This window comes from Barbatula barbatula (genome assembly GCF_947034865.1).
Source record: "Barbatula barbatula genome assembly, chromosome: 25".
Classification (NCBI taxonomy): domain Eukaryota; kingdom Metazoa; phylum Chordata; class Actinopteri; order Cypriniformes; family Nemacheilidae; genus Barbatula; species Barbatula barbatula.
Window position 1 is genome coordinate 12,698,593 of NC_136788.1, and position 11,586 is coordinate 12,710,178.

At 40.1% G+C, this 11,586-nt stretch overlaps 3 protein-coding genes across 4 annotated transcripts; 2 read left to right on the forward strand and 1 right to left on the reverse strand.

Moving 5' to 3' along the window:
- The first annotated feature begins 117 nt into the window (after positions 1-117).
- On the forward strand, positions 118-5,299 carry prmt7 (protein arginine methyltransferase 7). The gene is made up of 16 exons (XM_079449938.1): positions 118-392; positions 668-704; positions 1,382-1,531; positions 1,612-1,720; positions 1,796-1,908; positions 1,994-2,404; positions 2,475-2,599; positions 2,692-2,827; positions 2,921-3,004; positions 3,100-3,147; positions 3,506-3,595; positions 3,694-3,855; positions 3,944-4,018; positions 4,139-4,299; positions 4,364-4,460; positions 4,568-5,299. Exons 1-16 carry the CDS (start codon positions 298-300, stop codon positions 4,724-4,726), a joined length of 2,052 nt encoding a protein of 683 aa, XP_079306064.1. The 5' UTR covers positions 118-297; the 3' UTR covers positions 4,727-5,299.
- Positions 5,040-7,630, reverse strand: ciapin1 (cytokine induced apoptosis inhibitor 1). Of its 2 annotated transcripts, none has more exons than XM_079449941.1 (9): positions 7,501-7,630; positions 6,812-6,974; positions 6,576-6,719; positions 6,417-6,496; positions 6,166-6,334; positions 6,015-6,088; positions 5,813-5,931; positions 5,585-5,666; positions 5,040-5,479 (listed from the first exon to the last, which is right to left on the reverse strand). In XM_079449941.1, the coding sequence occupies exons 2-9, from the start codon at positions 6,966-6,968 to the stop codon at positions 5,369-5,371; spliced, it is 936 nt and encodes a 311-aa protein (XP_079306067.1). In that variant the 5' UTR covers positions 6,969-6,974; positions 7,501-7,630; the 3' UTR covers positions 5,040-5,368. The 2 variants fall into 2 exon arrangements, with proteins under 2 accessions (XP_079306067.1, XP_079306068.1); XM_079449942.1 differs by having other exon boundaries at positions 7,129-7,511.
- coq9 (coenzyme Q9 homolog) lies at positions 7,568-11,512 on the forward strand. The gene is made up of 9 exons (XM_079449939.1): positions 7,568-8,009; positions 8,897-9,113; positions 9,275-9,410; positions 9,484-9,626; positions 9,866-9,950; positions 10,074-10,178; positions 10,440-10,595; positions 10,691-10,744; positions 10,893-11,512. The coding sequence occupies exons 1-9, from the start codon at positions 7,952-7,954 to the stop codon at positions 10,926-10,928; spliced, it is 990 nt and encodes a 329-aa protein (XP_079306065.1). The 5' UTR covers positions 7,568-7,951; the 3' UTR covers positions 10,929-11,512.
- The last annotated feature ends 74 nt before the right edge of the window (positions 11,513-11,586 follow it).

The window sequence follows — 11,586 nt, forward strand, 5'->3', positions numbered from 1 at the left end:
AAAAGCTATCAAAACAAGGACAACATACCTTAAATTGATACCTCAGTTTTGCCTGGGATATAATATTTTTGTTTGTGATTAGAGACTGACAACTAAACACAACGATTTACACAAAATGAGGAGCATGTGCAAGCAAGGCCCAGCGGTGGTCACGTGATCTTGAAGGCGTGTGTTGGCGAAAAAACATGGCTGCGCCCTGAGAGATCATGTTGGAGTAATCTGTTCGTGAACCATTAACACATTAGTACTACAAAATACATTCATATACAAGTTTATTAACTTAAAGCACACGGAATAATGAAGACGTTTTGCGGTCGTGCGAATCCAACAAACGGGGCGTTGGATTGGGTCGAGGAGAGCGAGGAATATGATTATCATCAAGAGATTGCGAGGTGAGTAAATCTGACAGAGAACCTCATCTAATGTCATGTACGTTTACAACAGTCGATCTCATCGGGATTAATATTGCCGGCCAGAAAAAAAAGATGTATAAATGACTGTGTGAAAATGCTTGGCCTTTACTTGTTGCTATTGTTGTTATGCACGTGGATCAGATTGTGTGTCGTCATGTAGACTAAATTAAATAGAGGTTGTGCTATCCTGTCATGGGACATGAGTTACATTTATTCAATATGTCCTGATAATTGTTCCTCTGTCTGTTTGTAAGGTCATGTTATGCAGATATGCTTCATGATAAAGACCGGGTGAGTGTTGTTGTAACACTGTCCTCTTACATACACATAGCAAAATGTTTTTCACAAGCCCTGAATAGTATTATTCTTTATGCCACAAATCCTATCTTTTTATATAACCAATTTATATTATTTGTCAACTCTATATGCAATCTGAAAGTATGAAGTAAATAAAATTGGTTAAAGGGAATGTTTTTCTCATTATTATTTATTCAAGCTCCATAAATATGATTTTGCACTTTGTTCACTCCTTAAAGGAATAGTTCATAAGACAAGTGTATTGATCCTCATATCATCCTAGATGTGAATGATGTCTTCAGTTGTACACAAATATTTTACCAAAATACAGACATTATATTTTCTTGCATAATTCGAACTGGAAAATAGTTGTTCAAAGTTGTACCATTAGTCGTACACACATTTACATTTTGAGTGCAAATTTAACCGGACACAAAATATGTTATTTGCTAAATATATCCACATAGCAAATTATGTCACCGTGTATATTTGGACCATGACTGAATTCCCTTATGTTACCATAGTCACACCCATGGTTTCTATAATCATAAAAAACAGCTTATTTCAGATTTATAAGCTAGAAATTGCTATACAATTACTAAAAAAAAAAAAAAATCACATTTAAAAACATATAATAGATCCCCATGATTCACATTATTTTTACTTTTTAGAATGAGAAATACTACCAGGGTATTCGAGCAGCGGTGAGCAGAGTGAAGGCACGGGGGGAACGAGTGGTGGTTCTGGACATCGGCACAGGCACTGGTCTGCTTTCAATGATGGCAGTGACTGCTGGAGCCGACTTCTGCTATGCCATAGAGGTACTCATGTGATGAATAGTGAATAAAGAAAGGTTCGTTTAGTTTTCGTGATTATTTCTGATAATAGTTCCTATGCGCAGGTGTTTAAGCCCATGGCACAAGCTGCTGTTTGCATCGTGGAGAGGAACGGATTCTCAGACAAAATCAAAGTCATCAACAAACACTCTACTGAGGTTACAGTCGGTCCAGGTTAGACAACCAACAACACTCTTATGCGTCTAATACAGCCCTGAATATTTGAATTGAAAAGTTCTGAATTTGCAGATGGAGACATGCAAGAGCGAGCAAACATTCTTGTCACCGAACTCTTTGATACCGAGCTGATTGGTGAAGGAGCATTGCCAAGTTATGAGCATGCGCACATGCACCTGGTCCAGGTAAGCACGTTTTGTAAAAGCTTTGATGTTTCAAACTAGTGTATTATCTTATATGTGTTTAACAGATGTTCTCTTTCCAACGCAGGTGGGTTGTGAGGCCGTGCCACATCGTGCCACAATTTATGCCCAATTGGTGGAGTCGAACATGCTTTGGAAATGGTCACAAATTCACCCCATAGAGGTGGACGGACACAGACTGCAGCCTCCTCCATCTGTAGTAAAGTGTGCGGGAGTGCCCTCCGTCTGCGACATTCAACTTAGCCAGGTGTCCCCACGATCATTTACGCCCCTAGGACCCATCTGCACCATGTTCAGACTTGATTTCAGCAAGCCGGTCAGCAGGGCTGCCGGATCCTACACAGAACAATTCAAAGCCAAGACGAGCGGAAGAGCGCAGGTGGTCTTATCCTGGTGGGACATCGACATGGACCCTGATGGCAACATTGTGTGCACAATGGCCCCCAGCTGGGCCTGTTCTAAAACTCAGTCTTACCCTGTAAGTAATGCTCCTTATCCGAATGTCATTTAGTAGTAAATGCGCTTAATGAGTGTTTTGTGACGTACAGTGGAGGGACCACTGGATGCAAAGTGTCTATTTCCTTCCCGCTGAGAAGAATGTGGCAGAAGAGGAAGAAATCAGTTTAACAGTTTCCCATGATGACTACAGTCTCTGGTACAGCCTGACAGACAGGTAAAGTCCCCATTTTGTCGATTTTTTTTAGATCCCATTGTTCTGTATGCAACTTGAAATCAATTCAATCTAAATCTGCTCTACGTCTTTAGTCAGCAAAGTGATACCAAAGTGACATCTATCCGGCCGTGTTGTACCTGTCAGGCCCACCTGGTCTGGACGAGGCCTCGCTTTGGAGAACTCAATGATGAGCAGAGAACTGAGAGTTACGTGAACGCATTACGGAATGTGAGTTGAACCGATAGAAAAAAGCTTTCTGAATGGATGTTACAAATGATTGAGAAGTGCTCACCGTTTGATGCCTGTGCATTTGTCCTTCAGATTTTGAAACCAGACAGTGTTTGTTTATCAGTCAGTGATGGAAGCCTGTTACCCATCTTTGCACATCTGCTCGGAGCTGGGAAGGTATCTTCTGTATTTTATATTATTTGCATCTTTCTTTATTCCACTCATTAAATAATCCACGATAAATTAATACTTCACATTATTTACCAATTCAGGTGTTTAGTTTGGAAAACTCCGGGATGGCAAGACAAGTGATTGATCAGGTAAAGTTTTGATATCGATGTTGCTAAAACATGCATCTGCATGAGTTCATTACGATGTTCCCGGTATAACCACAATTTACATGTTTGTGCTTTTTTAACACATAGCGTTTTACTTTGAAATATCATTGTGACAAATATGTCCATGGAAAATGGAAAAAACACTGTACTTTTTAAATGATATATGGTGTTGTCAAAGTTGACAAGCACTTTTTAGTACTTTTATTGGTTTAGATATTTGCAGAACTCAATGACAAACATTAAGGGTGACTGTGAATAGTGATTTATGGCAATAAAATAAGTTGGAGAAGGACAGCAGCGATATTGTGTGCTAAATAAAAGGGACTTTGCACTCACGCAGGTACTGCAAACAAATTCGCTGAAGCATGGAGTGCAGATACTGGGAATCCGACCTGAGCAACTCACTTTAAATGACTTGGAAGGAAATCAGGTACAAAAAACCTTAATGATGCTGTTGTGTATCTGTTTTCCACTTTTAATTTCTTTGAAGCAATGTCTTATGATCTTATTTTTTTGTGTCTTTTTTAGATATCAGTGCTAATGGGCGAGCCATATTTCAACACCAGTCTGCTTCCCTGGCATTCCCTGTTCTTCTGGTACTGCCGCACTGCTGTGGCAAAGCTCCTCCACCCAAATGCAACTATACTGCCCTCTGCTGGCACACTTTACATAGTTGCTGTTGAATTCCAGGTTGTTCCAAGTTATTTATATTGTTTGTCTTATTCTTCAACGTGAAAGTAATTCTGGATCTAAATGTTTTGGATTCTTTAAACTCCAGGATCTGTGGAGAATCAGAGCTCCGTGTGGTACCTGTGAGGGTTTTGATGTCGGTCCCATGGATGAGATGATTCAGGTACAAGCTCTTTTTCAGACCTGGTTTTTGGACCAAACAGGAATGAGGCTTCCCACTTCAGCTTTGAATATTTAGCTTGAACGTTGAAATAGTAATGAAATTGCAATGATCCACCCTTAGAGATCCTTGGATTTCCGCGAGTCTTGGGAGGCAGAACCACACCCACTTTGGGAATACCCCTGTCGTGCCCTTGCCAAGCCACGTCCGGTCATGACATTTGACTTTACGCAATGTGTTCCAGACCAACCAATCAACAAACAGGGAACTGTGCCATTCACAAGGTAAGAGGTAATCATTTACACAAATAAGCTTGTTTAGAAGTTATATTAACTTATGATGTTGCAGGAGAGGATTTTGCCATGGTATTGTTCTCTGGATGGAGTATCAGCTGACGGATGACATCACTCTAAGCATGGGCCTGACCACACCAGTCAATGAAGAGGTATTTTTTTTAATTGTTTTGTCTATAAGTCAAACAGTGTCTTAGAAACTAATGTTCTGTCATTCTGAGATTGTAAAATAAATCTGAATGTCTCTTGTTTTTATCAGGGGGCTTGTGAATGGAACCCACATCGAAAACAAGGAGTCTTTTTCTTCAGATCTGCGCTTGAAATTTCTGGGGACGAAAGGGAAGATCTTTCATACAGTTTAACCTTTGAACCACATATTGGTGACATCAAAATGGACTTCTCTGTCACCAAGCCTTGACCAACGGACTCTAGTCAACTGTCACAAGTTTACATTTGGTTTTTAATCCAAATGTAATTATCCAAAGAATTTCAAATACTGTGACCTTTTTTCAAGAGCTGACTGCTGTTTTAATCCTCTGTAAGATTCCTTTATCTACAGTTATAGACCCCAGTAACCTTTCACAGTGTGCAGTGGGAACAGATTGAAGTTATTACGTTATGTGTGCTTACATTCATACCCATTTTAGTATATGAAAGCAGTGTTGTGTAAAGTAGCTATAAATATGAAATATGTACTCTAGCAGTGTTGAACAGTAAGGCAAAAAGTCCATGTATGGTTTAACATTTTATTTCAAAAGAATGAAATGAACACATTTTACATTTCAACACATTTAAAATACAATATCAAATAAACACCCAAAGTGAAGATTCCTTGCTTCTAAATACAGCTTTTTTAAAGTCAAACGATTTAAAGATGTTCAATGGTCTGATCTGGATATTTCAAACTATTTTGCACGTTTTATGTAATATACATATGAGATTTCAAACCAAACAGTGCTTTCAAATCCATTGGTAGAATAAACATCTCCATAAGATACCTTTATGGAAATTAATTCATGCTCTGATATAACGGAATGTAAATAAGTTCTAAAATGAGTTTCTATGTATCTGCTACGGCAGCGTTGGCCAACAAAACCTTTTCTCCGGGTTTAAAGGCAGGCATGCCTAAATATGGGCAGCTGGCACATCTGAAGGCATCTCCCAAATAACACTGAGGACAAAAGTAAAGACATGAGTCATAATCTATACAAAAAACCCGAACTATGAAAAAGATTTATATATATTTTACTTCAATTACTTTGTTAGGGATACTTACACTTCCACAGGCTGATTTAGGCAAGCTGGCTTTCTGGGCAGGTTTGCTGTCCTTTTCCAATTCCTCAGCCAGACCACAAGAGCTACACACAGAAAACAAACATCATGTTCATAGATACACACCCGTCTGATATTATTTATACTATCAATACCTTAACAGCATGTGTAACTATCAAGGCGCGTAGCAGGCAACTGCATATGTTGCTTAAATTAGCTGTGTGGTACTCACCAATTCTTGCAGGCTTTCTTTTTCTTATTTGAATCCTCACCGCAGGACGTCTTCAGAGAGGTTGGGTCAGGCTTCTTTAGGTCATCTGCATCCAGAAGAGTGTCTGAATCTACCAAATCCTGAAATGTCCATTTGGTGAATAAGTCAAGACCGACGATTACCTGACATCCTCAAACACAGACATAAACTGAACGTTACTTACCACATCATCATCGTCCATATCATTGGCTGACAGAGTCCACATTTTAGCAGTGCTCGGATCAAGTGCTGGCTTCTCTGAAGAAACAAAACAACAATACAATATTGTCCTATCAACAGCTAGAATAACTGTTTCAACACTAAGAACTACAAACCTGTTGTGGTGGCTTTCTTGCCAAAGGAGAGTTTCAGCTGTGTGGAGGACCCGACCTCAAAGTGGGGTTTAGATGCAGACATGCGCACCCTTGAAAGAGCGTTTCCTTGGAAACCCGTACGCTCCTTTATGGCTGCGGTTGCTTCTGGGCTCAGAGACTCCGTTTTAATCTGTGTCAAGTAAACATGCAGTTTAACATCATATGGTGTTGCATACATGCAAACTTTGAATCTTGTTGATTGAAATACTGACCTCTGTGACGGACACCAGTCCAGACAGTTTCAAAGCTGACATTAACTTCCCAGCAGTTCTTACACCATTTTCCTCTGAACCTGAGGAAGAAAACCATCACCATATGAACCATGTGTAACAATTTGTCACATTTTAGGATGCTGTGTATAATGTACTCGCCTGAAACTGGCTCCCCTAGCACAAGTTTCCCACCCGGTTTCATCACTTTGGCAATCTCTGCCAACCGTTCAGAGCTGTGGATTGATGAGCTGTCCGTCAGAAGGCCCGAGAGAACCCAGTCGTAACTTGACGCGGACTGAGAAGCTAACACAGACAACAATTCGTTATAGACACCAATTTTATGGTTTACACCTAAATGTATAATGAATGTGCAAATAATAAACTTTCACACTCACAAAGATGTAGTCTCTCCATATTTTCTAAAGACACTAGACTCTGGTGGCCCACAATGGTGCCGATACTCTCAGCAAAGTCTTTCAGCGTGGTGGGAGATGATGGTTGGCTCCAGATCAGCAGCACCTTGTCCCCCTCTTTAAGTCCAAGGTCTGCCATGATCTACTGTATAAAAAAAACAAGATGGTTGTCAAAAGCAGTTCAATAACTTGACTATTTCATAATCAAAATTGTAAGAAGGCGCACATGGCCTATAACGTCTTATCTGCGTATCTTGACCTATGCAGTTCCAGATACACCCACCAAAAGTTGAGCTAACCTTATGAACGGAGGCTTTACTGATGATATTTGTATTTAAACTCCGCGTATGCTAACTATAATCGAAACGTGGTTAATAGCCCTCTTTTATAAAACCACGGTTAGTTACCCTAAGGGTACATGTACATTTGCTATTGTATATTATTTCTGGCCTGCTGGTATGTGAATGATAATCTGCTGCATCATTATGACAACGCAGATCTTACAAAGCAATGTAAACAAACAGCACTATTTGGCGGAGACCTGCGTCGCCTTTCACGTCACAGAAGTGTTAAAACCGGTTATTAAAATAAACAAAGAACATCAAATGAGACTACTACAGTCACACATATACGTTCTTTAAATAAAACAAATACATTTTCATCAGACCGACCTGTTTACGGTGTCCCTGAAATGCGTCCACTGTCTTCTTTACACCGGTCACGACGTACCGTCAGGTTGTTACAGCATGCGTCGCGTTGAGATGACCTCATTCGCTAAAACCTCAAAATGGGCGGAGCGTAGTGGACCGGAAACTACTGATAGCTTTTGCTACTTTCTCAGCGCCCCAACGACCTATGGAGTTTATGATAGGGAATGTATCGTCTTCTAATGTTGTTTACTGGGAAATGAGAACCAACACCATTATATCCGATCGGGAAAAATGCGTACGTGTTACTTGACATGAAAGCATAAAAAATTGAAAATTTAGATGGGGTCGTTCGACTTTATGGGCCGCCAAGCGCCCCCTGTAGACAAAACGCAGTCATGACAGCATTATAAGCCAGCAGCATTCGCTACCCAACGCGTTATATTTTCGCGGCGCTCGTTCGCTGTCGGTGGATATGGCGGCGCTGATTAGAGGACTGAGAGCTGGGAAGGCCTTGCGGGGTCTCGGCAGCGGTAAGCAGAGGCATGAGAGAGATCAGTGGGGTTGTTGTATTTTAGTTCACGGTCCTCTCCTGTTAAATACACGGACTGAAGTCACGCTTGGCAACAGCGGAACGTCTTTACGTAACCATGTAAATCGTTCTGCCTGCTTTGTGGCAAATGTAACTGTGCGTACATGTCAGCAGGGCTACTGTGTGTGACAAGGTGATAATGAAGGGCAGAAGAACTGAGTGAAATGAAAGGTGCAAATGATAATCCCTGTCATTTAAAGGGTGTGTGATTCGGCCCTATAGAGAGATAACGTTACTGAGTGTGGTAAACATCAAATATATGAATAAAACAAAGCTGGCGCGTGTCTGCACGCACGTCGGAGTAGAACTATGCAATTGAATTGCAGCAAGTTAAAGGGATAGTTCACCCCGAAATAACATTTGTGTCATCATTCACCTTCTTGTTGTTCAAAAGCTGTATATGACTCTTTTTGTATGTGCAAGACAAAATAAGATATTTTGAGAAACGTCTCTGTGGTTTTGTGTTTATACAAGGGAAGTCAGTGGGGTCCAATGTTCTTTAGTTACCAACTTTATATAAAATGATTATTTTTGTGTTCCGCAGAAGAATGAGCGTGAGGAAATTATGAGTTTTCATCTTTATGTGAACTATCCTTTAAGACACATTTCTGGAAACTAAACTATCAATAAATATCAGTTTTCCAGAATAATGTTTCACATTCACTTCTATGATACTTAACCCATACTGTATGTAAGTTAAATAATACATAACTAGAAAGCAAAATTAAAAGTGCAAACTTATTGTTTTGGCGAACAATTTTTTATTTATTCCAGTCATGTTGATTTAAATGTGATTGCATGCAAATTCTCTTTAATGCATCCTTGCAGTTGCTGTTCAAGCCAAACTCGGTCCCGAGTGCAATTATATGAGACGTGGATTCCATCGTGCAGCAGTGCTGAGACTGGCAGACGACTTTAAAAGTGACTCCGTACCACCCCCATCCTACCACGAGGTCAACAGAGGTGGAGAGAGTTCATCCACTCCAGGACAGGGAGATTCTTTTAACACAGCAGCTGGACAGGAAAACGGCCAGCCAAACACTAGGTTAAATCCCCACTCCACCAGACTTTTACTCCTCCAGAATTTCAAGCACACTTGAACTTAGACAGTCATAAAGTTATATTCATCATGCATGGATTGTTGATGTTTACAACTATTTTGTAGTTTTAGAGTTGTTTCTATAACTTAGCATTTTGTGTCTGAAGTTATCAGGATCAGAGTGGAGAGCACAGTGAAGACTACGAAACGGAAGAACAGCTCCAAGCTCGCATACTGACGGCATCGCTGGAGTTTGTTCCGCAGCACGGCTGGACTGTAGAGGCCATTGCAGCTGGAGTAGAGGTTTGGAAATAGCAATGACATTCATGCATTTAACGTTATTTAAAAAAATAATAGATATATTCTCTTGATATAGACACTTGGCCTGTCAGCAGCATCTACTGGGATGTTCAACAATGGAGCAGGAGACTTGGTTTTGCATTTTATTGCGCAGTGCAATTGTCAACTCGCAGAGACGCTCGCAGAACAGCAAAAACAGATCCAACTCGGCCAGGCTGAGTGAGTTGAATGAATAGAATGATTTATATTATCACTGCCTGATTTATTTAGATTTATTCATTTGAAGGATATTATAAATCTATGCTTTTTTGTCTGCTTTATGTGAAGTCAAGCTTTTAAATATGAAATGTTATTGTTTAAGGTAGTGCATTTTTAATACTTGCTTGTAAAAAGAAACGGGCTATTGTTTAAACTGTAAAAATCAATAGTTTTAATATTATGCCATTCTATTATATTAGGCCAAAGGAAAAAGCAGAGTTTCTGAGAGATGCAGTTGAACTGAGATTGCGGATGTTGATACCTTACATTGACACATGGCCTCAGGTATCAGCCACCTTAAAAAGGCGTTCTTAATCCTGGAACCTGAATTTTTAATCAAATCTCACTTTATGTGCTGATAGAAAATTATGAATGTCATGACCGTGTTTATCTTTCCTGGCTTCATAGGCCATGAGCATCCTGCTACTGCCCCACAACATCCCCGACAGCCTGAAGCACCTGTCAACGATGGTGGATGACATCTGGTACTACGCAGGCGATCGCTCAACAGACGTGAGTGACTCCTTTGATCCAAAATGAACATCCCCTCTTCTCTTCACTTCCCCCTTTAAGCCCCTACGTTTATGTTAGGCCACCTACATGCCCTCGCTCTATTTCGTTTCATTCATTTCGACCAAACATTTGCATAAATAAATTTGATCATTTTGGTTCCTAAAGCTGCAGTGTGCCATTTCCTGCCCTGAATACATTACACTTGTTGTGGCAGAAGTGAACAGTGTTGTGTTTGGTTTGAGCAGTCTTTGTGTCTCTCAGATGAACTGGTACACCCGGCGGGCGGCACTAACTGGCATCTACAACACCACTGAGCTAGTGATGGTGCAGGACTCATCTCCTGACTTTGAGGAGACCTGGGCCTTCCTCGACAATCGTATAAAAGATGTAGTCAATATGGCCAACACGGCTAAACAGGTGTTAAGCTTTTCTACTTTCCATAACCATTAAAAGATGATGGAGTTGTTTTGGCAAAAATGCACCAATATGTTCATACATTTGTTTTGGTCTAGGTTCAAGCCACAGGAGAAGCTGTGGTCCAAGGACTCATGGGTGCTGCAATTACAGTAAACACACTATCGTTTTAGAAAATGCTTTAACCAATACAGTTAACAGATGGATTTGGTTTTGGATCCATGGTTTGATTATTAATTATTATTATAACAGTTTGGTTATACTGATGTGTTAACAATAATTACTTTGTCTTTCCTACAGCTGAAGAACCTAGCAGGGATGAACCAGAGACGATGAGTCTATCTCTGCAGTCGCTTCTGTCATCCTTTCGTCTCAGTTTCGAAGGGGGCCTGAAGCACAAATGTCTGACAACTCCTTTAACAGCTCTTGATAAACAAAGCAAAATGAAATAATCACAACGACAGCAGTGGTTTGTCCTTACACAGGCGCTGATACTACATCACACCCTGAGCACGTTTAAATGGGTCAGGTGCCATACATGCATCAGTTTGCCAACCAGAGTACAGCGAGGATCTGGTTTTCCTTTCGGACATTTTTTGTCTTTGTCTACAGTCATTTTAGCTCTCTCTGTAAAAAGAAAAATGTAATAAAAATGTACATTGTATTTGACAATCTTATGTCCATACGGTTTGTGTCCCTTGTTAAAAGAAATAAAAGGTAACCTATTTACTGAGCAATGTCTATTTACAGACTGGTCATTAGTTAGTAACACAAAAGCTTCACATATATGATACCTTAAAAATTACTAATACATTTTCTTCCAATAAACACACTAAGTTATTTTACTACAAAAGCACTCAGAATCAGATACCAAATGGTTATGCTTATACAGGTATGGAATTATTAATTTATTCGTGTACATACGTAGGTTGTTACTTGAAACAACGCGGTGGTTCTACTACGGTTTCACACACGGGACTTTTACTCTACGTAG

Bases quoted from the DNA above. Each gene is read 5' to 3' on its own strand.
- coq9 (XM_079449939.1), top strand. From the start codon at position 7,952: ATGGCGGCGCTGATTAGAGGACTGAGAGCTGGGAAGGCCTTGCGGGGT. The intron at 10,179-10,439 runs GTGAGTGACTCC...TGTGTCTCTCAG, and splicing joins CAGGCGATCGCTCAACAGAC to ATGAACTGGTACACCCGGCG. The intron at 10,596-10,690 runs GTGTTAAGCTTT...GTTTTGGTCTAG, and splicing joins TGGCCAACACGGCTAAACAG to GTTCAAGCCACAGGAGAAGC.
- ciapin1 (XM_079449941.1), bottom strand. From the start codon at position 6,968: ATGGCAGACCTTGGACTTAAAGAGGGGGACAAGGTGCTGCTGATCTGG. The intron at 6,497-6,575 runs GCGAGTACATTA...TTTCTTCCTCAG, and splicing joins GCTAGGGGAGCCAGTTTCAG to GTTCAGAGGAAAATGGTGTA. The intron at 6,089-6,165 runs GTTTGTAGTTCT...TTGTTTCTTCAG, and splicing joins CAAGAAAGCCACCACAACAG to AGAAGCCAGCACTTGATCCG.
- prmt7 (XM_079449938.1), top strand. From the start codon at position 298: ATGAAGACGTTTTGCGGTCGTGCGAATCCAACAAACGGGGCGTTGGAT. The intron at 2,600-2,691 runs GTAAAGTCCCCA...CTACGTCTTTAG, and splicing joins TGGTACAGCCTGACAGACAG to TCAGCAAAGTGATACCAAAG. The intron at 4,300-4,363 runs GTAAGAGGTAAT...ATGATGTTGCAG, and splicing joins GGAACTGTGCCATTCACAAG to GAGAGGATTTTGCCATGGTA.